The sequence below is a fragment of the Gigantopelta aegis genome, chromosome 2 (assembly GCF_016097555.1).
Source record: "Gigantopelta aegis isolate Gae_Host chromosome 2, Gae_host_genome, whole genome shotgun sequence".
In the NCBI taxonomy this organism is placed as follows: Eukaryota; Metazoa; Mollusca; class Gastropoda; order Neomphalida; family Peltospiridae; genus Gigantopelta; species Gigantopelta aegis.
Genome location: NC_054700.1, coordinates 24,511,024 through 24,538,840, shown reverse-complemented (window position 1 = coordinate 24,538,840; position 27,817 = coordinate 24,511,024). Strand labels below are relative to the sequence as shown.

General features: G+C 35.9%; 1 protein-coding gene across 2 annotated transcripts; it reads right to left on the bottom strand.

Annotated features, from left to right (window-relative positions):
• Window positions 1–263: 263 nt before the first annotated feature.
• LOC121383066 (arrestin domain-containing protein 2-like) lies at window positions 264–27,815 on the bottom strand. Of its 2 annotated transcripts, XM_041512847.1 has the most exons (8): window positions 27,675–27,815; window positions 22,949–23,098; window positions 20,818–21,077; window positions 18,039–18,218; window positions 16,523–16,723; window positions 15,805–15,982; window positions 10,931–11,157; window positions 264–4,139 (listed from the first exon to the last, which is right to left on the bottom strand). In XM_041512847.1, the coding sequence occupies exons 1-7, from the start codon at window positions 27,790–27,792 to the stop codon at window positions 10,961–10,963; spliced, it is 1,284 nt and encodes a 427-aa protein (XP_041368781.1). In that variant the 5' UTR covers window positions 27,793–27,815; the 3' UTR covers window positions 264–4,139; window positions 10,931–10,960. The 2 variants fall into 2 exon arrangements, with proteins under 2 accessions (XP_041368781.1, XP_041368772.1); XM_041512838.1 differs by lacking the exon at window positions 264–4,139 and having other exon boundaries at window positions 8,447–11,157.
• Between the last annotated feature and the right edge of the window lie 2 nt (window positions 27,816–27,817).

Genomic DNA, 27,817 nt, shown 5'->3' with positions numbered 1-27,817 from the left:
ACAGTTGAAGTACACCCCATGACAATTTGCGGCGGCGAGACGTAGCCCAATGGTAAAGCGCATGCCCGATGCCCGGTCAGTTTTATGATCGACCCCCATCGGTGGGCCCATTGGCCTATTTCTCGTTCCAGCCAGTGCATCACGACTGGAATATCAAAGGCCGTAGTACTGGTATGTGTTATCCTGTCTGTGGGATGGTGCATATAAAAGATCCATTGCTAATAATTGAAAAATGTTTCCTCTCTATGACTGTCAAAATGACCATATGTTTACATCCAATAGCCGATGATTCATAAATCAATGTGCTCTAGTGGTGTCGTTATATAAAAGAAACTTTACTTTGACAATCTGCGTGTTATTTGTCATCCAAACTCAGATGTGGTGTACACATTCGAGGCTTGGTGCATTTTTCAAACCAGCGGCAATCTACTTTGAATATCAGATACTACACAAACAATGGAACAGGGGAAAACATGTGTTAAATGAATAATACTAATGCATCAATTAAGTAATAAAGTATACGACATATGATGACATGGACAAATAATAGTACATTTATAATATTGACATGGATCAATATGGTGTTCAAAGATGCAATAAATGGCTATCTAAATGACAATACATTTCAAACAGATTTTAAAGTAACAACAAAAAGGACTGCACAAAATATTGTGACTGTTAAAATGGCAAAAAAACACCAATATATAATAATTCAGTACCTTATGTGGTGATATATTAGTGATTCGATCAACTAATAACAATTTGTTTTAAATGTTTTATGAAAACATTTTTTAAAATGAAGATATGCAAATGTAAATGCTACAACTAATAAAAATGCAATAAAGAATATAACAGAAATATGAAAAACTACAGTTCACTAAAAATAAGTGGTATTCAGTCATTAACAGACACAAACTCATTTTAAACATATCTTGGACCCGATGAAAAGTTTTGGGTCATGAGCCAAACAGTTTTAAGTTGCTCAGCTAGAGATGGTTTTCTTTCATGGTCAAGTTGGATAAATCAGTGCAAAAAGAAAAAACAAACAGTGATTTGTATTTCATAGAAACATTTTTCAATGACACATTTTAAGCTTCCATTTCAAATTGAGCAAAAACGTTTGTCATATTTGTCAATGTAGCGACCACTAATTTCGAGGCCTGCATTATTACAATAAGTTACCCACCAAAACAGTTACCAAACTGTTCTTTTGCTGATCTGATGATTTTTCAATTAGATTTTACTGACCTCAACGATTTTAAGTGCCTGTTAGTAGGTCTAACCAATGCTACTACATGTTCAGATGACCTTTAATTCATCCAATCAAAGCAATTTTGACATGGCTAAACAAGCTATAACGCATAAAAACGTTTTGTAATGAAACTGCACTGGCTCATCTCAGATCTGTTGACACAGAACATAGTGGAGTGTTAACAAGATCTATTTTCAGTTAGAAAACAATTATGCTTTTTATGAGTATTAAAGGTACATCGTCCTCAAAAAATATTGCATATTCAGTTCTGTACACATGGCGTATCACTGTTTACCCCAATGTCTATAGACGTTCATGTATGCCAACATTTTTTATATTACTGGGGGACGGGGACGGGGGGGGGGGAGGGGGTGTTAATGTGCCTTTCACAAATACTTCCTACCTAAGCATCTGGCTGTGTGACAATTCAGAACATTTTAACTAGGTGTACAGGCTCCCATTATTGTAGGGGAAGAGGACAATTTTTGTCCAAATTAAAAAAAAACCCAATCTGGTTAAAAACATTTGTTCATTTTAGCAATAATGCCGAACAGCTATACAGGGTTGCAATCGAATCACTATGCATTTTCACTAATATTGTGGGTAGAATGATGGAAATACATAGTGAAAAGGTTTCAGGTCAGCTCATTTCGCTCAAATATTGCTGAAAGTTTTGCCCAAATGTGAGGATTTGCTACCGTACTAGCCCCCCCACCCATCTTGTATGCTTATCACTCATTTGTATAAAAGTTAAAAATTTCAGGATGTTGAATACTAGATGTGAAGTTACTATTTTAAGCAAGAAACATATGGACCTCTGAAAAATGAAAGCTTGCTTAAACCATTTATGGGTTATTCCAAAAACACACAAGCATTCTGAGAATACTGCTAAAACAATACACGTCCCCTACCATGCCCAACAAATTTTCATGTCCCTTAAATTGCATTGCACAAAACGTCTGTAGAACTATATGTGGAGCAGATAGATGAATGGACGGACAGACAGACAGAGACAAAACCTACAGTCTCTTCCGGTTGGACAGACAGGGACTAACAGATAACCTAATTAATTTTGCAAAACCTATTACAACCATGCAATAGTGGATCTAGATGGAGGTACAAGGGCCCCAAATTTGAGTGAGTGAGAACAACATGCCCATATACCACGAAGGTTTCGGGCACGTCTATCCTAGGTTCAGTCTCGGGCATGGCCAGGGGCCTGACCCAGGACAGTAATTCAGTTTGAAGTGGCCTTTTTAAAGAGTTTTCATCAGAAAATACAATAAAATTTAAAGGGACAGATTCATGACAATGTGATTATCCAAACACTACTTATCATATATAATCATATTAGAAGCCATATTCACCAGAACAATTCGTTTTACATCATTACCCATTTGTAATGCATTTTAATCTCTTTCTCTCTCTTCCTTTCAAAAAGAATGCAATGCCTTTTGGTTTTACTTTGACACCTAAAAACCTTTCAAAACATGTTGTTTTACAAGAAATCATCATTTCTCTGGCACCTACAAAACAGAGGGGCAATGAAGTCGTAAATTCATGAACTCAGGGCAACTGCAATTATCATGAATTCAGGGCACTCAGAGTAACTGAAACTATCATAAACTCAAGGCAACCAAAACTATCATGAACTCTGGGCAACTTAAACTATCATTAACTCCAGGAAACTGAAACTATCATTAACTCAGGGCAATTGAAACTATCATAAACTCAAGGCAACCAAAACTATCATGAACTCTGGGCAACTTAAACTATCATTAACTCCAGGAAACTGAAACTATCATTAACTCAGGGCAATTGAAACTATCATTAACTCAGGGCAACCAAAATTATCATTAACTTAGGGCAACCAAAACTATCATTAACTCAGGGCAACCAAAACTATCATTAACTGCAGGAAACTGAAACTATCATTAACTTAGGGCAACCAAAACTATCATTAACTCCGGGAAATTGAAACTATCATTAACTCAGGGAAACTGAAACTCATTAACTCAGGGAAACTGAAACTATCATTCTCACAATTTTCAGAGGTCTGCTCATATAGCTCAACTTGACAAACAACCAAATATAAAACCACAAAATAGTGGTATAAATTATCATAATGAAAGTTATCATTAAAAGGCAAGTATATATTAGCAATATGCCACTGAATCCCATTTCTCTGATTCATCGATACCTTTAGTACCAGAAATCAGATTTAAAATGAAAAAGAGGATAATATTAGATTATGAGATTAATAAAACAAAGTTTTCACACGAAAACCAAAATGATGTGAAATAATAGTATGTAGAAGAAAACAACAAATGAATTATGCAATGTACAATATGATGCATGTAGAATTATGACCAGTGCAACACACACACAAACACACGGTAATAAATTAGTACAACTCCAACTGAGTTTAAATCAAACAAAACTGTGTAATACTGTTAAAACATGCATGCACTGTCAATACATAAATACAACATAAAAATATGCCTGCTATAACACACACCTTGTACAACAACTGGCTGTTTAGAACTGCACATTAGGAACACTCAATGTGCACAAAAATGCATTTATCTTGCAACCATTGTTTGTTTTGGCTGATGAACAAGTGAATAAAGTCATATACAACATGTTATGTAACCTAATCCTGACTCAAGTCATGTACTTTGGACTAGTTTGTGTATGAATAATTAGGAATAAATATGATTTCTTCATTATTTTTTATGGTTTGCAGTATAAAACTAACAACAGAAAATGACATTGGTCAATGGTTTTATCCTGTTCAGGACAAATTTATGGGGAATCCACCAATTTCACCATCACAGGAAGAAGTGGATAACATACAACTACATCAATGACCCGTTATTCTCTACCTCTGAAAAAAAAAAAAGAAGCTATCTCTTCATAACAGCATATTTTGGAGATCTATGGATGCCTTTATAGACTAGTAAATACAAGTTAAGAGTGTAAGCAGTCTTTCACAAGAATAAATGGAACTCATTCACAAACCTAATAAATACAATTCTTTAAAGAATCTAAATTTTGTTACAGTTTGTTTGGATATATCTTAAACTTTAATTTGGCAACAATTTTCACAAAATTGCTAAAAATAAATTGGGGGGGGGGGGGGTTCAGCTAAAATAAAAAGTCTCACTGTATATTACTACAACATGGCAGTAAGCAAGTGGATTTTCCTTTGAATGATTAATATACATTTTTGAAACAATATAAAAGTTATTCTGTGTATAATTGGTTTAAATACATTTTATTTCATGGGTGGTCAGTATATCTATTAAAAAATGGAAAACCTGTTGTGTAAGCACTACCTGAACAATCCTTGGTATTTGTACTACATTAATCACATAATTAAATTAAATGCAATTATGATGGAAAATGAAGTCATAATTATAATTATTACCCATATGGTTAAAAATATCTTGGTACATACCAAAGTGATACATTCCACTTGAACACCAAGTGGGATGTAACATTTTGTGATGTCATCAACTGGCACACTACAACCTTAGAGGAATAGCACTAAAATTAAGCGGCGTATTAATTACTTATCTTAATTATAGATCGCCACCTTCCCTCCGTTGGTCCCCCAGATTGGAGTGCATGTTGGTCGAGTGCAGAAGGTCGCTCTTCCCTCCGGGAGATGTACAGGCATGTGGTTTGTGATCATTTTCTAGTTTTAGTTTTTAACTTTATGACTGTCAGGAGCCCGGTGGGTGTGCTACGGTTTCCCATCCTGCCTGCGATCAGTCGGGTTGGGGGTCCGCGTCGACTGAACGCTGGCAAGGCAGTTTGGTGGACTGGACGAACTGATATACTGCTTTGAAGGTTTTATGTTTTAGATATTTATCAGGGTTAAGTAGAAAGTTAGGCGTAATTGGTTTGTTATGGTTGGCTTCGGCTATTGATTCTATCATTAGTTTTCTCTGACTGTCGTGTAACATGCAATCCAGGAGATAATGTTTCATGTCTTCCCGGGTGCCACACTCACAGTCAGGGTTTTTATTGGTGAAAGATTTTATTGGTGAAAGAGCAGCTGCTGAGCTGCGATGATTTACCTATGCGCAATTTAGTAATTATTTTATCCACATAAGTGTTTAGGTCGGATAGAGTTAGAATTAAAAACAGCTCTTAAAGCTAAAAATAAGTACTGCCACTGGGCCTGATCAAACAAGTTACACATTACTCAAGCACATGCCGGACCTAGCCCTAAAGGTAGTGTTATCGCTCTTTAACTGAATCTGGAGGGAGGTCAAATGCCCACTGCGTGGAAACATGCAGAATGCTTTAGTATTCCACCCGGGGGGAGAACGGTGAAAGACAAAAGTGAAGCATATGCTCAACCAAATTAGCTGGCATAAATTTAGCAATACAAATTAACAATTACTCAAAACCACCCGCCTGTACATCCCCTGGATGGAAGAGCGACCTTAAGCACTCAACCAGTCACTTCAACCTGGGGATTAACGGCGGGATGGTAGCGAGTGATTAATAACCACTAGATATGCCAATGCCAACTAGACCTAACCACGATAACCATATTATTCTACTGTAAATATGTTAATGTTCTGAAACCCGTGATTGACAACTGGCATACCCCACGTCCGTTAGCGATACATTAGATTTTTAAAAAAAAACAATTTCCACTAAGACCGGATCGAAATCGCAACAACCCAATTGGCTAATAACCAGCCAATCAACATCGTTAGACAATCAACCAGGATAGGACACCACTAAATATCACCTTCTTTTTTTGCAGCACCCCTCAGTGGTCCAATCCAACCAATCACGGATCAAGAACCCCACCACATCTAACTGTAAATAAACTGCACGAATTTGTCTTTGCACTCGCACCATGTTCTTTATTACTGATGCATGAAACAAACCAAGTAAGGCTACTAAGATATTCTATTTAGGGGGCGGAAATCAAAATTCTTCAAATTAAGTACCTGTCTGTCAACTGTTCTACTGTACAATTGCTACCTGCCACTGTTAATTTCGTTTCATTCATTGGTAATAAAGTTAAGTATGCCAAGCACTAGGCTTTTTAAACCAATACTTACACTATAAGGGTTCCACCCTTCAAATTAGATAGCTAGGCTAGTATAAATCCCCCTCCGTCATTGTATTCAATGCTATACAAAGACTGAGGGGGATGGGTGGTCATGAATGACCGTTGAACTCACTAGAATAGGGACTTAAGACAATAGGTACAACCTTAACACAAAAGTAGGATTCACACACAGACTACACGCTCACTGCATCAGTACACAGGGTGCATTGACTAACAATGCACCCGCACCCATTTAATGGCCCAGCACGTGCTCTAATAAGGAACCAGACAAAAGAATACTGGTTCCGAGTACACAATTGCAATGCACCTGGGGGAAGCTGAACAAAAGAATATCAGCCTCCCACCCAAACCCCCAATACTTGCTGCTGGTGATAACTTGTTCTTGGTGACACTAAAGAGGAGGACTACGCCAACAACATCACGTCGGCCAACCCGGAACAACTGCCTTGCCTGCCAGTGTCAACTACACAAGTGCACGAGTCTCCCCTGGGTTGTCATGCCACGACCAGAAGCAGTCAGGCCCTTTATAAGGGCCCTATGGGCAACCTAGGGAGACACCCAGCATCATAGAGGTCTATAATTAACGAGCTACTCTCGATTCACTAATATCAAAACCTATATTAGCTGGGCCATTTACCTTTCGACCAACCGTTCAAAATTGCGCCAAATTTCATCAATCAAAATTGCGCACCCCTTTCTCTTTGGCATTAACGGCTCCATTAAAAATTCCATAGCACCACCACCACCCCCACCCGCCTGCTACTGATTCGATCGGGCTGCTGGTGCTCACTTGCACCTGCCAGTGCAGGCGGTCCATCCTCTCCCCTCCCCCACCTTTCCACCAACAGCTTGTTCTGAATGTGCACGTAAAACCCTATGACATGACATGACATGTAAACCGAGTTTCATTGACCTAGATTTATAGTTTGTGAGAAACTATCTAAAATTTAATGCAGAAGTTGATGTGTTTGCTTCCGCCACCATCATGAAAGTATTACCTACATGTATACCTTCATAAAGGCGAGACACAAATTATATTATGTTAGCATAATGATAGCTAGCAATTACAACTGGTTTTAGAAGTTCAGTAAAATACAAAATATATCAAACAAGTAAACATTAAATTTGTATCACAACAGTAAACATATTTGACTGGTTGTTAGTTTTGGAGTATTAGGAGTACAACATTCAGTACAAGACAATTACTGTGTTAAAATAGCACTATAAGTCTTAAACACAGAGTACGGCATATGCATAGCATTTCAAAGGTATTTATGCATTAGACCAAATATTTCAATTCTATCACCGCATACACCTTCAATATATATATACACACACACATATATATATTGATTGAAAGAAATAAGGGATCACATCATCACTAACAGAGTGACTGGAACTAAAACCCTCACCCAGTGTCAGGAAGTCGAGCGTGGTATTAACATTATATCTCATAATACCGGCAACATTTTGTTGAGTATCGTGTCGTGATTTGCTACTCGAGATTCAGAGATCGCTATACAATTTAAAAACATTAAACAGTAGTTCAGGCCTCATACAACAGGGTGAAGTGAGCCAAAAGTTCGCTCTGACCAGCCTGACTTCGCCATGCCTGTCACCATAAGGCGAAATCTGTGTTGCCTTTTTAAAAATAGTCATCACTTGCAATGTATACAGTCATGGATGAATGGTGAAGAACTTGAGGAACACCTATTTATAGATATTAATTAGGTGTTACGTGTCTGAGAGTTTGATGAGATACTGTCACCACAAAATCATGCGACAGGCTCACAGATAGACGGTCTAGCTCAGACAACACCTGTGTCTGGTACTAATAGTAGGCCTAAACATGCTACTGACTGTTGAAGCGTATTGTCAGGAGAATGTGCTGGAAATTGTACACGGGTGGGGGTCTAGACTATGGGGAGTGAATTTGGTTTTGGTCATGCTCCACCAGAAAATACATTGAAAAAAAAAATGTTTGGAGTAGCAGTCCTCAACATGAAACAAATTTAGGGAGTAATTAACTAGTTTTATGTAGACTTTGTCATAATGAATAAATTCAATGATAAAATAATACAAGCAAAGCTAGCTGTCGTAGCAGATTTTTAATGTATATGCATTCATAATAAGTGTTAACCTGTCCTACACAACCAGCAACCACCTAAACTGGATCTCCAAGTCGCTAAAGTGCCTGTGTCAAGCGGCCACTGTAAATTCTATAAAATAATGTTTCATTTTAAACAACAGTGACAAGGTGTAGCAGATAAGCAATTTTGACACCTTCACGGATACTAGTACCCATTCAGTCGGACAACTCCACAGTGTCTCAATTAAGAAATTGTGACTGTGGAACACATTTAATTGCCTCTGGGTAAGCTTGACCGGGGTAGATTAATCTACGAGGATAATACTCTGCATGGAGTAGTTATTAAATGAAATGAAAACACAAACTTGTGAGAGAATGAATTCCAAACATTTAAATTAGTGCTTTTCAATTATATTTCATTATTTCTAAAGAAGGCAACATATGGAATGGTGATTTTTTTTTAAAAACCTATAGAGCACATATAGCAGTACAGACTGAAAAAATAAAAAAAAAAAAAAAAAAAATACAGATTGTAAAAGTTGCACCTGTATTGAGATAACTTCTTTTTGCATATTTTATTTTTTGGATTAAAAATTCAAGTCTCCTTGCTGTTAAAAACTTCGTCATCTCTAAAGTTTGAGAGAGAAGTGACTTCGCTCCATGTTTTTGACCTCGCCTGGTAGTTGCTTATCACTTTTTAATTGACTAGAAATATAACTAATCAAGATTTTGAAAACAAAATGTTCCCTGTAACACATCTTTGTATTTTATACTGACATGATGTTCATAATAACTGAAACTTGGTCTACAATATCAAATGTTCCCGTCTTTCTTTCTCTTAGTATATATATCAATAATAGAAAAGACCCAATACTTTTAATGGAGTGATGAATATTTCTGACCTCCCGGCATGATTTCCCTTCAAAATCAGATCTATTGGGTAATCCGTTTCACCTCCAGATTGGATCATACCGGAGAGTTGACAGGTACACTGTAATTATTAGTTCATGCCTGGTGAGTTTGCTGCAATTTTGGCTCTATACAAACATGATTTAAATACATTTTATTCTATGTGCTGTAAGTATAGTAAAACCTGTTTAAGCCAGATCACACGGGGGACCTGATATTTATCTGATTTAGACAGGATTCAGTGTTTAGAAGGTCGCCTTTTAGAATTTAGAAATTTCAGGATCATGAGATTTGGCCAGTTATGACAGGATTCCGTTTTTTTCAGGGCCTGGTTTAGACAGGTTTCACTGTATACATGCAAAAAATTGCCTCCAGCTCTTCCTACCCAATTCATTCTGGTATAGTCCCAAGATTAACCACTGACCACTAGCCATGGCAGAGTAGCAACTTCTTTTACCTACACCTCAACCAGCTATCTCTCTTACAAAATATGGTAGAAAATGTCACCTTGAACTTCCAATATAAAACAATCCAATATGGATCATCTGTAGGTTCCTCTCTATCTTTGCACCAAATTTCTTGACAATTTGTCAAACATGCACCAAAATTTATATTTCTATTGTTAAACTTGCACCATATTTTATGACAATTAGTCAAGTGATGTATGACTAAGCTGACATCTAGGCAGAAAAACAGCCAGAACATATTATTCAAAGCCTCTACATGCATATGGCCTTCAGATATAGTTTTAGTATGTCGCTATTCAGGGTGTGAGTCGTCATTTAATAAACGGCCAAATGCAAATTAAAGTTAACAAATTTGGTGAATACATTTTATTATTAATTTGCCAAAATGCTAATTCAAAAAACCATGTGCTGTTTGTAGATCAATAAATATTCTGGTTTTGGCTAACTGAAACTTGAACACAGTGACGGATTTGCTGACCAAATTTGTCAAATTTCTAATATTTATTTGGGTCTAGCTTAAACCCTCGCCATTCTTCAGGGAATCGCAAAGATTTCATTTGTAAAATGCCTACATGTTGTGAAAACAGGCTTTTCAGAAACTGAAGGTGAAAGAGATACTAAATAAGATAAGTAAATCTTTTCCATCTTTCAGTATTGAAAATTGTCCTGATAAAACATCTTCAAGACTTAACTATTCTGCCAAGAATATTCAAGTTCAACCAAAATTGATTAGAATGTGTTATTTGTTAATATGAATTCACACAAACATATACCAGGCACATTGAAAATATTGCATAAATTTAGGAAAAATGGTAGTTGCATACATGTATGTGAGCAAATGAAAAAACATTTCCTATTCAGTTCAAATTAACATGTTGTGAAAATTGTTTGTATTGGCACTGCCCAAAAAGGCACTCTAATCTGTACATAATGCGACTGAGTAACATTTATAAACAAGTTCAATAACAAATGGCACCTCATTTTTCATTACTAAGACTAGAATTCTAAAAACTTGTATTGAAAACAAAATAAAATAAACAAAAAGTCTTAATAACTGCTTTTGGTAAGAAATGGAGCATTATAAAACTCCCAGTTAATGCTGCCAAACAAACCTGAAAATAAAATGTGTAAGCAGTCCTGAGCTAAATCCTGCTTAGGTACTGATTGGCTGAAAATGGCTGTCCGAGAATCTGATTGGTTGAGCATAGGTTCACGTTCTGGTCCCAGTTGTAATAGATGTAATGAGGGGCAAAGTTCATTTCAACTTTCGTGTGGTCATTGTCGTCCTTTTCAATGATAGCTACTTTTCCAAATACACACTCTTCGTAAGTAGGAGGTGCTACAACAAATACAAAATTGTTGTGATTCAAACCATATCTGTAATTAAAACATTTTAGTGACCATTGCATAACTGTGTTAAAATTGTAATGCAGTAATATGCTGCAATCCTGAGAGGGGAAAGGGGGCAGTTATACATTATTTCATTAATTCCACTTTCACCTAGGGGTATACATAATCATCGGAGTTGGGGAGGCAGTACCCGTTTTGTCCCCATCCACCTACTTCTAACACCTGTGGAAGAACAAATTGAATGGCAGGTCAACTGGTGATGTAAAACACATGAACAAATTGAATGGCAGGTCAACTGGTGATGTAAAACATATGAACGAAATTTATAAAGTGATCAAAATCTCTTAATTGTAAATGCCATCTCATCTATTAAACAAGAAATCCACACAATTAAATGATCGCCTAGCATAAACTTATTTGGTGTCACTTATAGTTGCATTCATAGATGTCACTACGACTGGTATATCAAAGGCCGTGGTATGTGCTATCCTGTCTATGGGATGGTGCATATAAACGATCCCTTGCTACTAGTAGAAGAATGTCAAAATTACCAAATGTTTGACATCCAACAGCTGATGATTAATAAATCAATGTGCTCTAGTGGTGTCGTTAAAACAAATTTAAAACTTTAATAGATCCATGGATGTTAAAAACAAGAGTGCTGGTGAGGTACATGATACGGTTGTCAAAAATAGGTCATGGTGACCTAGTTATGTTACTCGACACACTACCATCCCAACTTGTAAATGCATGCAAGGCTTAAAGTTACAGTGTCTGGTTACCATATAATAATATCATGCACAAATATGAAATACAAGTTCAACTGCACTTTTAAAAAATTCATGTGTGTTCGCTATGAATGGAGAACGTCAAAAGTATACGTTTCGATTCGTCGCCTGTGCGGCCATTGCTCGACAAACCACAAACGACAGCCTGTTGTCAATTTCAGTTAACAGGTGCATTTGCGGATTTGAAATTGTAGGGTGCGTCTCAAAAAATGAAATGAGAATTCTTGCGCTGTACAAAGAATGTTCGGTTGAGGATACGTACTATTCTTTCGTTAAAAACCGGTTTTGATCTTGACAACATACTATCGACAATCGTACCTTCCTACTTAAGAATTAATATTTTATAAAGTGTTAGTAGAACTTTCAAAGTTTAGTTTGTATAACACATTGATCATGTATATATTTTTAATAAAATATACTAAAGTAGAAAATTACCGTTTTCACTTTTTAATTTTACATGTGGTAAAATCGACAAATTCAAATAAATATTATTTCATTTGGAAAGGGTAAAATTAGTTTGTTTTGTTTAACGACATCAGTGTTAGAGCATATTGATTTAATAATCATCTGCTTTTGGATGTCAAACATTTGGTAATTTTGACATATAATCTAAGAGAGGAAACAGGCGCATGTGCAGGAGGGAGGGTATTGGGGGTCGAAACCCTTCCCTGAACAAGATAAAAAAAAATTGCAATATATTTTCTGGGGGAACATGTCCCCATATAAACTTCGCTCAACGCAGTCTATAACCCCCAACCCCACTGAAATCCCTGCACACGCACCTTGGAAACCCGTTACATTTTATTTTTATTTTTTTTATTTTTTTAGCAAGGGATCATTTATATGTACCATCCCACAGACAGGATATCACATACCATGGCCTTTTATATACCAGTTATGGCACACTGGCTGGAACAATCCCGTCTATGAAGATCTATCCTAGACCGACCGCGCATTAAAAAAACCCACCACATTTTTAGATCTAAGTAATGAATAGAAATAACATATAGTCTTCATAAATGGTACATCAAACATGCCGCCCTCTTCCTCTACCCCTAGAGCGTTACGTTTTTATTAACACCCCCTTACATGTAACGCATATGTCAACCACTGGTCACTGTCAAAATTTCACGGCAAATCCCCCACTGACCCCTGGAAAGGTATTGTATCATACCTCTATGGATATAAATATATTTTGGAGGTACATGTATGAGACGATCCCTTAATCAAGACAGTTTAAATTTGTTCAAAATCACGTGAGAAGCTCAGCGCCTGCGCAAATCGCATAAATTCCCAGTTCTACTTGCGTCCTGCTAATTGAAAAAAAACAAGCTGGCCATTGGGTTTGCAGTTGACCTAGATAATGTAGATAAGCGAGCATTGCAAAACTATAGCAATGTGGTGGGCCTTTTATGTACCAAACAGAACTGGATCATCTATTCTTAAATGCTTAAATAATAAAAAATATTCCAGACACTGCAGCTTTAATGATCCTATATGAATTGATAAGGAAGAAAAGGTTCAGACAAGGATTTCATTTAAAAAAGAAACACACCGATACTGAATTGAATGTGACAAAACACACTGCGTCTATGTTGTCGCGAACTACAGATCTGGCAGCAGAAGACCTAGTACATGTTCTATATTTTGACAGCACCAACATAATGAATAAATATAAAATTCACATAAAAACATCTTAATTTATTCAGTTTTAAACCCATACTGTCTCAAATAACATTTTATTGGGGGTAAAAGTGCAGTGTAAACTAAAAAAATATTCTTTACAAATTACCATCAAACTGCATAGGTTAACTCTTTTGTTTGTGATACAAGTTTCAAGGCAACTGATGGAACATCCAAGGTAATCTGAATGACACAATCATAATACATGATCAAGGACCGTATCTCTGCACATTGCAGAGACAAATGGGCATTTGGTAAAATAGTGGATAATTCCATGGATCTCTATCTAGAACAGCCACTCCTGAGGAAATTATTTGCTGGCAATTTCACCCATGTTGCACCACCACAAAGTTTATTCCATCCCTCTTGCATTACCACAACTAGGACTGCCACTCCCATACTAGTTAACTAAAGCACGCGCAGTTCTACCTTTAGTCTGTCCTGCATTATCTTTTACCCTGTATAAAAAATTAATTTAAAGCCGCACACCCTAGTTCCACCCAGCGAAAATAAATTATAATTTGGTTAATCTACAAACCTGTAACACACTTAGATCACGTTTTTATGAAATGGAGTGAAAAAGCAGGTTTTATATCGATAAATACCATGGGAATCCCCATGTCCCAATTGCTTGAAATAATTTTGAAAGTTAGTATTCTGATGTCACCGGTAGATGTCACTCGAAGCACAACAATGCCTACGTCACGACAAATTTCACAGACTTGGGGTGCGTTCGTTTCACCTCTCCTGGACATGTTCCAACTGTTCTGTCCTGGTTGTATCCCCTCTCCAGATATCGTAACGTTTTGTATTGAGACACTTACTTGTCTGAACTTTGTTACTGAAAATGTTCACGAACTGTGAAGAAATATCTCACAAATGAACAACAAGCAAACGACAACAAATCGGATGTTGATTGCGCGAACCGTGCACGAGAAAACAAACTAAACCAAAATGATAACGGTCACGTGGTATACTAACGTCTGTGACATTTACACAGGAAGATTCCCTCTAAAAATAGATTGGACCTCGCTTGCTTAACAGGTTTTTCTCGAGTGGGCGCGGCATTTTAAGAAATACAAAAAATGCATTTAGTGGTTTTACAAACATCAGGATTACCAAAAAGCACTTCAGGTGAATGGAAATGTGTATTCTAAATAATAAAATGTAAGTAAAGTGAAATTTTATTTGTGAAAAAATGGGTTTAATAGCCAAAAATAACGCTGTAATGGTTAACAACTAGCCGTAACTAGGGCGTGTTCCTTTAATATGTTTAATATAATGGTACTTTGTAAAGAAACATGTTTATTTATACTCAATTTCTCTTTAAGTTTTTTTTTTTCTTTAAGGTTTATATGGGTTTAAAACTTAATAACATGTTTTTATATGAATTTTTACTTTATTCATTATCAAGTTAAACGTCAATTCATCGGGATTTTAAAACGCAAATGGTTATTATTCAACAAAAAACACTAGTTTTAATTTTAACTGTGCAGTTAAATTCCAATGTGATAATTGAGTGCTAGTTGAATTTGAGAACGACCAGTAAGATTTTTCTTCAACTGGCGACCTTGGTTTTTATTTAAATTTTCAACCCTAAGCCACTGTTATTGGGAACAATGGACATAAATACTGGACAGCTGGCCACAAATGCCACAAGTAAACGCGACTTTTTCAACTTTTTGCCTAATTTTAATTTTAAACAATTAGAAAAATACATGAAAATAATACTTATCGATTCAAATATGAATTTTATTTTATGTATTTATAAAACATTTAAGTGAATGTATGCGAGTAAAAATTATAAACTCAAAGTGGTTTTTGTCAAAAATTAATCCAGTAGTCTAAATGTTATATGTGCAGTAATACATGAAAAGTAGGATGTAGTGACCTAGATATGCTACACGACACACCACCACTAAAATTAGAAATTAAAAAAGCAAAATTTTAAAACATCTTTAATTTCATTTAATAAATAGAAAAAACATTAATGTGTATTGAGATTAACATTCATAAAAGCAATTATCAACCAAGTTTCATTTATCTACAACTTTAATAATTTGTACAGGTACTTGTATGATCAACAATAAATCAAGTTTCACTGGAACTAAACGTGAACGTTGACCACTAAAAAAGTGACACAACAACTACATCTGCTAACTTACGCATGTCTGAGGGCAGGCGAGGCATGGTTGCCTCGGTTACGTCAGGCGGGGGATCACCACCAGCACCGTCCACAATGGGAAGACTCGAACCTGTTACTCCAAGAGGAATGGTGCCTATTATTATCTCCTCACAGATCTCTATATTGTCACCATAGCAACCTCCTGGTGACAGCTTTATCTACAAGGAAGATTTTCAAAACAAAATGTATAACATTATCTACAAGCTTCAAGCAGTTAATTTTAATGTTACAAGATCACCTTATATAGAGGATAATAACCGAGTTACCAGTTATTATCAAATTTATGTTGCAAGTGAAATAATTTTCAGATGTCATGAGCTTTGGCATCATTAAAATCATTTATCTTGGGTGGCGATATCAATGTGATTGATTCATTTGATGAAGATGGAAATAAAATGAACAGAAAAATGTTATCCCCCATTAGAGGATCACTTAAAAAAATTATTATAATTTTCAGATACATGTGTATCTTAATATCTTTATTAAAATAATAATATTAAAACTTTGATCGGTTCAGCAAAACGAATGCCCGTGAATGTCAGACTGACAATATCTCTGGTTCAACTAATGGTGCATAAAATATGGGGCAGCTTGAACGATTTTGTACCAGAAACTGAGGGGCAAAATAAGGTCAACAAAGTCAACCAACACACAACAATATACGGATGGGGAAAAAGATAATAACTTTGCTTTCTTACCCAGAGATGATACTTTGTGTCGATTGCCTCGCAGCCAGTCAGGTTAGACGGCGGTAGTGGGGGTATGCGTATCGTCTCATTTATAACAAAGTCACTCCGGGGCTGAACTGTCGAACAGGTGCGCGAGTCGACGGTCTTTGTTTTGGTTTTGCTTTTTGAAGTCGATGACAAAGATTTTGATTTTGCATGATAGTGAGTTGTCTGAAAAGAAAAATGCTCATTATTATAAACTAAATCACACAGCTTTGTGTGGTTGTACTGTCTGATCTAAAACATGCAAACTGTTTTTCACAAATTATAACTGGGCATTTTCACAAGTGATTATCCCTGATGAATAATAAAAAAAAAACCCACTATGTATATTGCCTCCAACTGAATCACCTGTCAATGACTAGAAAGCATGAAATTATTAACGTTGCAGAACAGTTAAAATAAAGAACAACTTCTCAAGGGAAAATAACTTTTCACTTGAAATAAAATTAACACCATACTTGAAAAAACAGATTCATTAAAAAACAGTCATTTGTTAAGAAAGGGAAGGAAAGGAACTCTATTAACGTGCCCATATTCAGTGAAGGTTCAGGCACACCCACCCCCAGACTTAGCCTCTGACTTCGCCAGTGACTAATTCTGGGACAGTAGGTGTTTAGAAAAAAAGGGAGATAACTTGTGTGATCTAATATACTGTAAATCATTGAATAAAAGCCTGCCTCAATTAGTTAAAACTTTGTTTTGTTTAATGACACCACTAGAACACATTATTTATTAATCATCAGCTATTGGATGTCAAACATTAGGTAATTCTTAAACACAGTCTTAGAGAGGAAACCCACTACATTTTTCCATTAGTAGCGAGGGTTTTTTTTTATGAACCAAATAACTTCTGGCTGGGTCAAAGTTCGAGGTGCTAGAGCAGTCCTGTGACTGGTGATAAATGTGAGTGTGTTTGTTGTAAAAAAAAATAGTTTCATCTGTTCAAAAAAAAAGTATGCAATTTTATTTCATCTAGTAACAGTGTGTCAAGTAGCCTTGTGCTTGAAACAAGTATGGAGTACCTGTAAAAAAACCCACCTCAAATTTTGTATAGAACTAGAGTAGTCATAGACGCTACCTGTTATCTCTGAAATGAGCAGCTTCACCCCAAATTTTTTTTTGATTCACTTTAAGAACCATTTGTGACACCCAATAGCCAATGTGTATTTTTATGCTGGAGTGTCGTTATACATTCATTCATTCACTTTAAGGGTGAGAGGTTGTAGTATTTATATCTGTGGTGTTTAGGTCAATTGATATGCTGCAGGCAGGAATTTTAGCCACATATGTTACTATGGTCGTTAATGGAATTTGATTTCGTGGTATACACCGTATATGCACCATCCCATAGACAGAATAAATGTTATTCAGATATAGGCATTTTCGCTTAATTTAGGCAAAAACATTAGCCTGCCCTCCAACAAAAATTGGAGCCCATACACCTATGCAGCCAGGTACCTTCAAGTACGCTGTATCTACATACCATGCAAAGACTTAGTTCTGGAGTGATTGCACTGCCTGAATGGTTAATCACTTGAGCATTAATGCAAAGCCTTTCACCAGGAACATAACCTCTGCGGTCGAGAGAGAAATTGATGTTGTAAACCCCCGAGTCAAAACACCAGCAGCCAACCTTCCTCTGCTCACGATGACAGATCTTTTCCTAAAACAAACAATAGATAATAAAACACTACTATTAAAAATAATAATAACAATCAGATTGCTGCAAATACAGTCAGCACCAGGGATGGGGAAAAGCCCTTTTTTCCCGGTCTGGGACCGATTCTCGATCTCTGAGATCGAAATTAATTTTTTAAAATGCGCGTTTGCCGGTCCCGCTTTTGTCATTCTTGGTGGTCCGAAGCACCTGTCCATTTCTATTATTGGAACAAATTCCTATCAGTCAAGTGGACCGGCCAGCCCAGACATCGGTATCTCGTGCATGATTTAAAATAATAAATAAATAGTGGTCAATATGGCTGGTGTTTTAGACATTTGTGATTTTAAAGTCTGCCAAAGTACATCGCCAGTCACTGAAGTTGGACCTACAGTAGTGTCAATCGACTGCCACTAGGCTAGACATTTATCAAAGTCGCTGAGCCAGTCAAGAGATTAAACAGACGTTAACGATAGCACCATTCTTGGTTTAGAAAGCCATCAAGGTATTACACTCCAGAATTTGCAACTGGTTACAATCAACACCTGTGACAGGCTGTGTACGGAGCTCTTTCGGGTCGAGGCTTTTGTGCAATACAATCTGCTTAAAATAGCATAAAATATAATGAAATAATCTATAAATGTATTTATTGTTGACTGTTCAATGTAGTGTATCCAATAATTATAAAGGATTTTAAAATTAACAAAAGGTTTTCACCTTTTTTTTAACAAGTGGGAGTAAGCAGAACAGCTACATGTACTGTTATCTCAAGAGCCAGTAGAGGTCAAATTTCATCTAATCAGTGATAACGTTATTACTCTCTTTGTCTAAACATGTGCTAGCTCAGGCTGTCAAACGGTGCCATCTTTTATTAATTTTCAGGACACCGTATTGAATACTCGTACTTTTTATACATATATGGGAATTAAAATTCATAACTTTTATTTCTTTTTTATATTATTTATTCTATTATGTAAAATATATACAATTTGTGGGGGTTTTCACTGATCATTATTTGTGATAATAAAAAAAAAATCATGTTTTCATCTTTATCATTTCACGTTCATGATTCAAGATAAAACTATACAAATATCATTGATTTTTAAAAAAACTATTTGGCAAATATCGACATCAAGTGGGACCGATTGACAATTTTATTTTTCCCCACCCCTGGTCAGCACTATACATAACTACTTACCTGTACATTACATTTTTGTTTTCAAATACAAAACTAGGTTATGGATCATAATATAAGATTTAGCATGCTCAAATCTAAAGCTAATATACTGGTATTTTATGTTTTGTATTTAAGTTTTGGTATTAAAGGTGACAATGTTCAAGAAACTCCCTTGGTTTTGTGATTGTATTCCAAAAATAAATTTATACAAATAAAAAATATGTGCAACATTAAAATGTACAAACCATAAAATATCTTGTAGAACATATGTATACATTTATTACCTTTTAGATAAATTTCATGCATTTTGATTGGTCAATAGCCAATGCATTACACAAGTACACTGTGTCATTTGCGGAAAAATACAGAATTTGCCAGGGTATACGAAATGTCACATGACTTGCTCGATTGGTTGTACGAAAATACAAACTGCAGATGAGACCGACAAAATTTTGTCCAACATGCCTCACTGATTAAATTTGTTAAAAGTCTTGAATTCATTTTGAGTGCAGTCCTTGGCTTTTGAAAAACAAAGGCGAGTGAAAAATCACACACCTCAAAATGCTTAGGCGAGTGAAAAATCGCACATGTGTAGCAGATATATGTAGTAAAAAATGAACTAATAAACCAATAATGAGTTATAATTTATTAAAAAGTTTCAGTAGTACTATAGAAATATAATTATGACATACACTGATGGAGACAATTTGATTTTTTAATCACAATATGTACTATTCAGATAACTTGATGCACAAAATTATATATATATCTTTTCAGTGTTAGATGGTTTGAGGCACGTGCAGCTAAATATGTGTAGGAATCAACTTGTCTTGAATTTCATTATTATGTACAACGAACATGATTAGGATAGTTGGGATGTGGAAAACCCACTGGTTCCAAGGAACAGAATATAGCATTGCTTAATCAGTTACCTTGTTAGAACTTGGGCTAATTATCGCGAACATATTTTAAGTAATAACATGACATGCTTTTTTTTACAGGTTCTACAAGTTAGTACAAATACTGGTGTTCGGCTGCAGGTGTTCAATATTGCTTTTCCGATATGATTACAACATAATCATAAACGTTTAAAACATGCAAGATAATAAGGCGCTAAGAGTCGTCTCCTATTGCGAAACACGGGGTCCGAAATAATTTCAGGGTAAAACCACCAGGAAAAATTTGACTGTTAGTGTAATTTTAGTTTAATTATAAAACAAAGATCTAAAAGGTAATAAATTTGTTACACATTTTTTTGACAGGCGTACGGGACAGAACGTCCCTCCAAAATCTGTATTTCCTGAGGCACAGGAAATAGAGATTTTGGAGGGGCGTACAATCCTGTGCGCCTGTCAAAAAAAACGCTTAACTAACAGTATTTATGGAAAACTTGAAATGTTCATGCTAAACTGCCTGTTTTACATGTACCTTTGCTCTTCTATCCGTGTTGAGATCATATTCAGAATTCACCGAGAATGGAGCTTTTGTGGTACAGTTATTGAATTTTCCTGGAACAGACATTTTTGCTTTGACAAGATAGCGAACAAATCCCATCTGACTCTCATATGAAGATGGTAAATCCTGCGGCAGAGTGAAACTGATTGGGAATTCATGGTGGCCTTCTGGCATTTCTGTTGTAACATCGGCATCACTTGTTTTTACCTTCGCCAAGCTTGAATCGTCAAGATCTGCAAACAAACAGGAATGTGTGTAATAGAAAACCTATCTTGGTTTAGAGTTCACGGGAGTAGGGGTGTTCAAATATTTTATGGTAAAACCCGGTGTTTATCACAGTTTATGTGGATTAGTAAAATTAATCTACAAGTACAACCAGTTGTTAAGCACCCAGTCCCGGACACACAAACTTATATATATATTATTATATGTAGAAGTCCTGAAGAAAGGAAACGTTTTATTTAACAATGCACTCAACACATTTTATTTTGAGGTTATATAGCGTCAGACAAATGGTTAAGGACCACACAGATATTGAGAGAAGAAACCCACTGTCGCCACTTCATGGGCTACTCTTTTCGATAAGCAGCAAGGGATCTTTTATATGCACCATCCCACAGACAGGGTAGTACATACCACAGCCTTTGATATACCAGTCATGGTGCACTGGCTGGAACGAGAAATAGCCCAATGGGCCCACCGAACTGGCCAACTTAGAAAATTTAAATCAAACATTCTGCAGCATCACTACATATAACAATGTAATCTGAAAATGCTTTAGCCACTGGCTTGCAATATACAATGAAATTTTTAACCTTTTTATATTATTCACATAAAATGTTTTACAAAACAATAATCAAATACATACATACGCAGGGGTGCAGAAAGTACTCGCCTGCTCACCAAATGAGAGTGAAAATTCTGACGGACAAGTTAAAAAATGCAACTTACCAGTCCAACGGGTGATGTCTTTTTATGACCGACTGTATTTTGGGTTTTTTAATTGTGGGGTTGGGGGTGGATGTGCATACTGAATCAGCAACTCTGCAACAGCTGTGCCAGAATTCCAAACCATTCAGAATGATGATGAAATACACATACATGTACTGCATTGACAATAGATGACTTTGGAGTTTTGAATTGCACAAGCTTGAAACAGTGCCAGACGAAGGTCATTACTTCCTACAAATGGCTTGTTTTATGTTAATAGTATTTTGCTGGTATGTTTTGAATATATTGTTCTGTTAAATACCTGCGGGATGTCACTTGAATTTTGCAAATCTAGATGAAAGAAATGTGAAAGCTTTATCTTTACCAGAATATTTTTACATTTATTGATTTATCAATCAAGAAGTTTGTTTTGTTTAATGACACCACTAGAGATCATTGATTAATTAATCATCATCAACTGAATGTCAAACATTTGGTAATTCTGACTCGTAGTCAACAGAGGAAACCTACTATATTTTCCTCATGCAGCAAGGGATCTTTTACATGCACTTTCCCACAGACAGGTAAGAACATACCATGGTCTTTGACCTGGTGTGGTGCACTAGTTGGAACGAGGAAAAACCCAATCAGTTGAATGGATTCACTGAGGTGATTCGATCCTGCGACACAAGCACCTCAGGCGGGCACTCAATCGAATGAACTAAATCCTGCCCCTTGTCAGTCAAAGTTTGGGTCTCAAGTTATTTCATTTGCCACTTTATGTTAATCACTTACTAAGTGTTCTTATTAATGTGTTTGTCTATATAATATAATACTGTTAACAAATAATATACTGTTCTATAAGCTAGCAGACTAGTAAAAATTCTAGCTGGCTAGTAAATTTTAGTTGTTTCTGGTCCGGCAAGCAAGTGAAATATTTTCCATTTCTGCACCCCTATGTATATGGATGAATGCATGTACATGTATGTAAAGTTTAGACCACGCCAAGGACAAGTAGAATATATTTCACAAAAGATGAATTAATTGATTTAGTTCAGTGTGTATCAGTCATACATACAAGATACAAAACATGTACATGTATACAAGAAATACAAATAATGTAAAGGTTAAGAAGAAAGAAAGAAAAAGCTCTAGATTTAAACAGGGTACGTACTGCCATTTCCCCAGAGAATAAAGTCATTGTCGAAGTAGCTCTCATCAGCATCGAAGATTACAATCTCCAGCTCACTACCCGAGTGACGACTGCTTGCTTTCGTCTCCGTCCAAAACACATGTCCTCGCCCAATGAATGACACTTTCAGATCTGAAATCATAAGTCATATTATGACGTTTAAGGGGCCATTTACAATTTATTTGCCAATAGTTCTCAAAATCAATCGCAGTGATAAAATATCGCCAGCTGATAAAAAGTAGTTTCGTTTTTGTAAAGGTGGTATATATATTAGTTGGCACCCAAGATAAATGATTTTAATGATAAACACCACCACTTCCGTTGTTTTTATAAGCGGTGATATCCTCCAAAATGAAAAGTTTATAATATTATTGTGTGCATTTGGAGATAGCAGAGATAGGTGCTGTCAAATATAGTAGGGTGCGGGAAAATAAAGAGGGCAGCAGAACATGAAAGGAGAGCGGCAAAATGCATCAGCGGCCCGACCCGCTTAAATGGAGCAGTGAGAACACTGATTAGTTTTTAATGCCATTATAATTGTTGTAGTGGGTAACTTTATCAAGTTTATAAATGCTAAACTGATGAAAATCTTTTACATGTTTTTCTAAAGACTTCTAAACAAACCATAAAGTATGCCTCATCAACATATCTGTTGTGTAAATTGACAAACTGATTAAAATGTACACTGAAAAGTTGACTGCTTTCATTTACGGGTATTTTTGCTTTATTAAAATTGGTCAAGTGCATTTTTAACCATGGTCAGTGAATTTTCAAATCCACTGACCCCAATTAAAGTGAAGTTTTAAAAGATCAGATGGCTAACCTCTTTCAAACTGGCTGATTCACTTCCTGTCAGGAAGTGCATATATAACAGGTCACCCAATTTCCAATATGTTGGCGGTCTGAATGATTGGCAAATAGACGGCTATTTGAAAAGTCTTTTAGCGAATTATGAATCAGTATTAAAAAATTTGGAACAACTTGTCAAAAAACATTTAGTCTTAATCAGCCAATAGTGAAATAGTATTAACTCAGTCTACAAAAAAATGGTGAGTTCACAGGTGTTATAGGCATACATGTATATAAGTGAATCTGACGTCAAACTTGGTTGACGGCAGATGTATCAATGATGCTATCGGATTATGATTACAACCGTGTCCGGCGTATCTACGCGTCCGGTGATTTGGCGCACTTGGTATTTTGCTTAAGTATGCTTAGGAAGTTGTCATGTTGTCAGTGTTTTTAACAAATTAAAGTTCATTTCCTTTTTCAATAAGTAATCAAGTATCAACATATTTATTGTTACGGGTGTAATTAAAAAATAAAATAAAATTATCAATAATTATATCATAATTTCAAAATAAATCATTCACCTGTTTTTGTGTATAGTAGGGCAGCCTAATTGATATTAAGAATGTTAAAACCAGTCTAATGTAGGCATCTTAGCCATGCATGAAAATTAACATGTATGCATCTGCAGTAGTGCCACTCAAGAAAACGATTCCGAAAAATGATCATGAAATGGGTCATGTGTGATTGTTCATTTTCATAGTAATATTTTTAACAAGACAAAACAAAAAAAGTACTAAAATAATCCTGGGACAATAGTGTAGTGTTTATGGGCTACTAAGTGAGGTCATGGGCGGTCTATAAATAGTGGGGTCAACGATCCACATCTACAGGCATCAAAATAAGCATTGTGTCTGGTAACCCATTTACAGGTTACCACAAAATATAGCCTGGTAACCTATAGGTTACCACAACTATATGATAGTTAGAATTGAATTCCTGTTACTACTACTTTTTAATGCCCTTACACTATGATTATTTTAGTATACATGCATTTATGAACGTTCTGAAATTGTATCGGTGCGCACAAACATAGGTACAAAAAACGAAATGCGGAAGGAAATTGATCTAGTGGACGCTGCTTAAATGCGGAATGACTATAATTGCTTGCAATTGCACAAGTGTGCGCGAACATCGATGCAATTCCTTACTAAAAAATTAAACGAGGAAGTCCGGAATACATTACCTGGTTTACGTTCGGAAACGAAACCATAGTTCATACAGACCTGGTGAACAGAAATTCCAGTACTTTTCAAGTACATTTTTCAGTTTTTCAAGTAGTCTTTGGCACAATGTTACAAGCAGTTTAACACACACACACATCACTAGTTAACTACAGCTGACCGTTTTTCAGCACATGACTGGTTACCTGTCTCGCTCATAAACCGGTTCAACTATTAGTAATGCACTGTTTCCAGTAGACAGCAGCCCAGTCTACTTTAATCTTCACACTGTGGTGCATATAGCAAGTGCAACAAGGACTTGTATGCCACTCTATCTATATCGGCAGCAACTCATATCACTTCCGGGTTTTGATTACAACAAATACCCGAGAAATACTTATAATTTGTTCCAGATTTTAATCAGTAAGACTGTAAGAGAGACATTCTGCTTGTAAAAAAAACTCAAGTACATTTCGACAATTTTCAAGTAGTTTTTAATGAAATTCCAGTACTTTTCCAGGACTTTTTCTGAATTTGCAAAATTCCAGTACTTTTCAAGTACTACGTCAAAAATTCAAGGACTTTTCCAGGCCCGTGCGAACCCTGGAAACTACTGTTCGTTGAAATTTTTGTGGAGAACGAAACACCGTTCTCGACTTTTCTCACATGTGGTAACCTCCCAGTAACCTGAACAACCGATATCGACTTATTTCGATGCCTGCATCTACTGCGCCGAATCACCGGACATGCAAATCGTTTTGGATACAAGGGGGTGCGACACCCTGGATCAAAAATACCTGTAGCCAAAATATTAGCCAAATAGAATTTTTATTAGCCATATTGAAAATGCTTTAGCCAAATTTGTTTTACGCAGTACTGTATAGAGTATTTATATATGAATATGAAAATGTATCTTTTTCAGCTAATTGTGTACAAACTGGAATAAATAGGAATAACAAAACCTCAATGGGGGTAGGGGCAGTTAGTATATTACTTCGATTTTTCAGCGGGGGTGGGGTTGGAATGGGGTTATGCCAGTACCCATACACCCACCCCCATTTCTAAGGTATATGACATTAAATTAACAAACTTACAGAAATATGGGGGTGGGTGGATGTTTATGGAGGGTGTTGTTTTTTCTTCCTATTTTCCCAAATAAAAATTTTAGAGCTTTTTTTTTTTTTTTTTTCCGTTATTATAAACCTCATTATTTCTTTAAATAGCAATCTTTATGTTTGTTTGAATTGCTTTTTTAAGTGACCCATCAATTCCACACCCCAAACAATTTCATAATTTGAGCCATGTTGTTGCTGTTGATTTCAGCGTCGCATTAAATGCTTGTTGTATTTTATGCTTACAAAATACCTCAGCTAAGAATGCCGACTTCACAGTATACTCCATTTATTAAATAAAAAAACCCAAAAACCCAATTTTTAATCAAATTAAAATTTACGGTCTTTTTAAAATCCAGCTAACTTATTAAATGTCACCTCACAGTCTTACAAATTTGTATCTAAAATTATGTAACAAATATGATTATTGTAAACTAATTTTATTCAGTGTACATTTAACTGCAATTTGTACAATTTAAATACTGCATTTTCATTTCCGGCGATCGCGATCTGCATGCGTGCTCTCAATCATGGGTACGAAATTAACAAAGACAAAGGAATAAACAAAAACTGCAGTTAGGTATTCATTGATGCGAACAACTAGTTTTTCTACAAATTAACATCAAGATTTACTTTTGCGTAATCGTATTGTTTAACGTCCGCAACGATGTCTCTTGACACGTGGGTGTCAGCTGACTCTGAAGCGTGACGTATATTTGCACCGAGAGCTGTCCTCAGTTCAGCAAATGAACATTCTTTCTAACGTTCACGAACTATTTGATTGGTGTTCGTTGTGTCCATTTGGTTTAATGTGAAGCGCACAAACCAATCTAGCAAACGTTTTGTTTTCGTTCGGTTTGGCTGAACTCAGCTCTCGAGACGGCCTACACGTCTTTTCGGCCTTGAACTGGCATGTGTATTCAAATTGACACGCATTGTCGGTCTGTTTTTATTACTTTGGTTCAAAGATTTTACAAAGTAAAAATAACAAGTTACAGATTTTGCAGACGTTGCTGTTATACATGTTGAATGCATGCCGTTAAAATTAATAACCGTGATTATTAAAATAAGCAAATATTATAAGCCCTACGCTGTATTCTGCATGACACTGTTTCTCGTTACCGGTCGCGAGATGGCTATTATGCTAATTGAATATTTGGTAGTATTATTATGTTTGAGGTGTCGGATAGATTATGTAACCGTTTGTTCACATCAGAATTTTCGCCACTTGCAAATTTTATTAGCCATTTTTTTTTAAAGTTAGCCAATGGCTAATTTGGCTACCGACAGCGCAAGCCCTTTTAAAATGGTGCATAAAATTGATAAATATAGGCACTGTGCCTATATTTATCAATTTTATGCACCATTTTAAAATGTTTATTTACTACAGATATAAAACAATTTGTATTGTATTTCAGATTATGCACCGCTTCATTGGTGAGAGATATTTTATTACGTATTTCAGTGTTCACATAGAAAATGGTCCTTGAATGCTTAGGTGCGCCGATACACCGGACAGCACTGTATCTTTGTAAAACTAAAATCTACGTCTCAGTCGTCTGTCGATTAAAAAATGTAACTTACAATTAATTTTGATGCATTCTTTCAAATCTACAACAAGCCATCCGGCTACAGTTTCTCCTGGTTTAAAGACATTCTGTTCTTTGTTTAGCTTAATTGAAAACGTTTCAATCTTGCCCATTTCAGCTAAATTTTACCCACATATC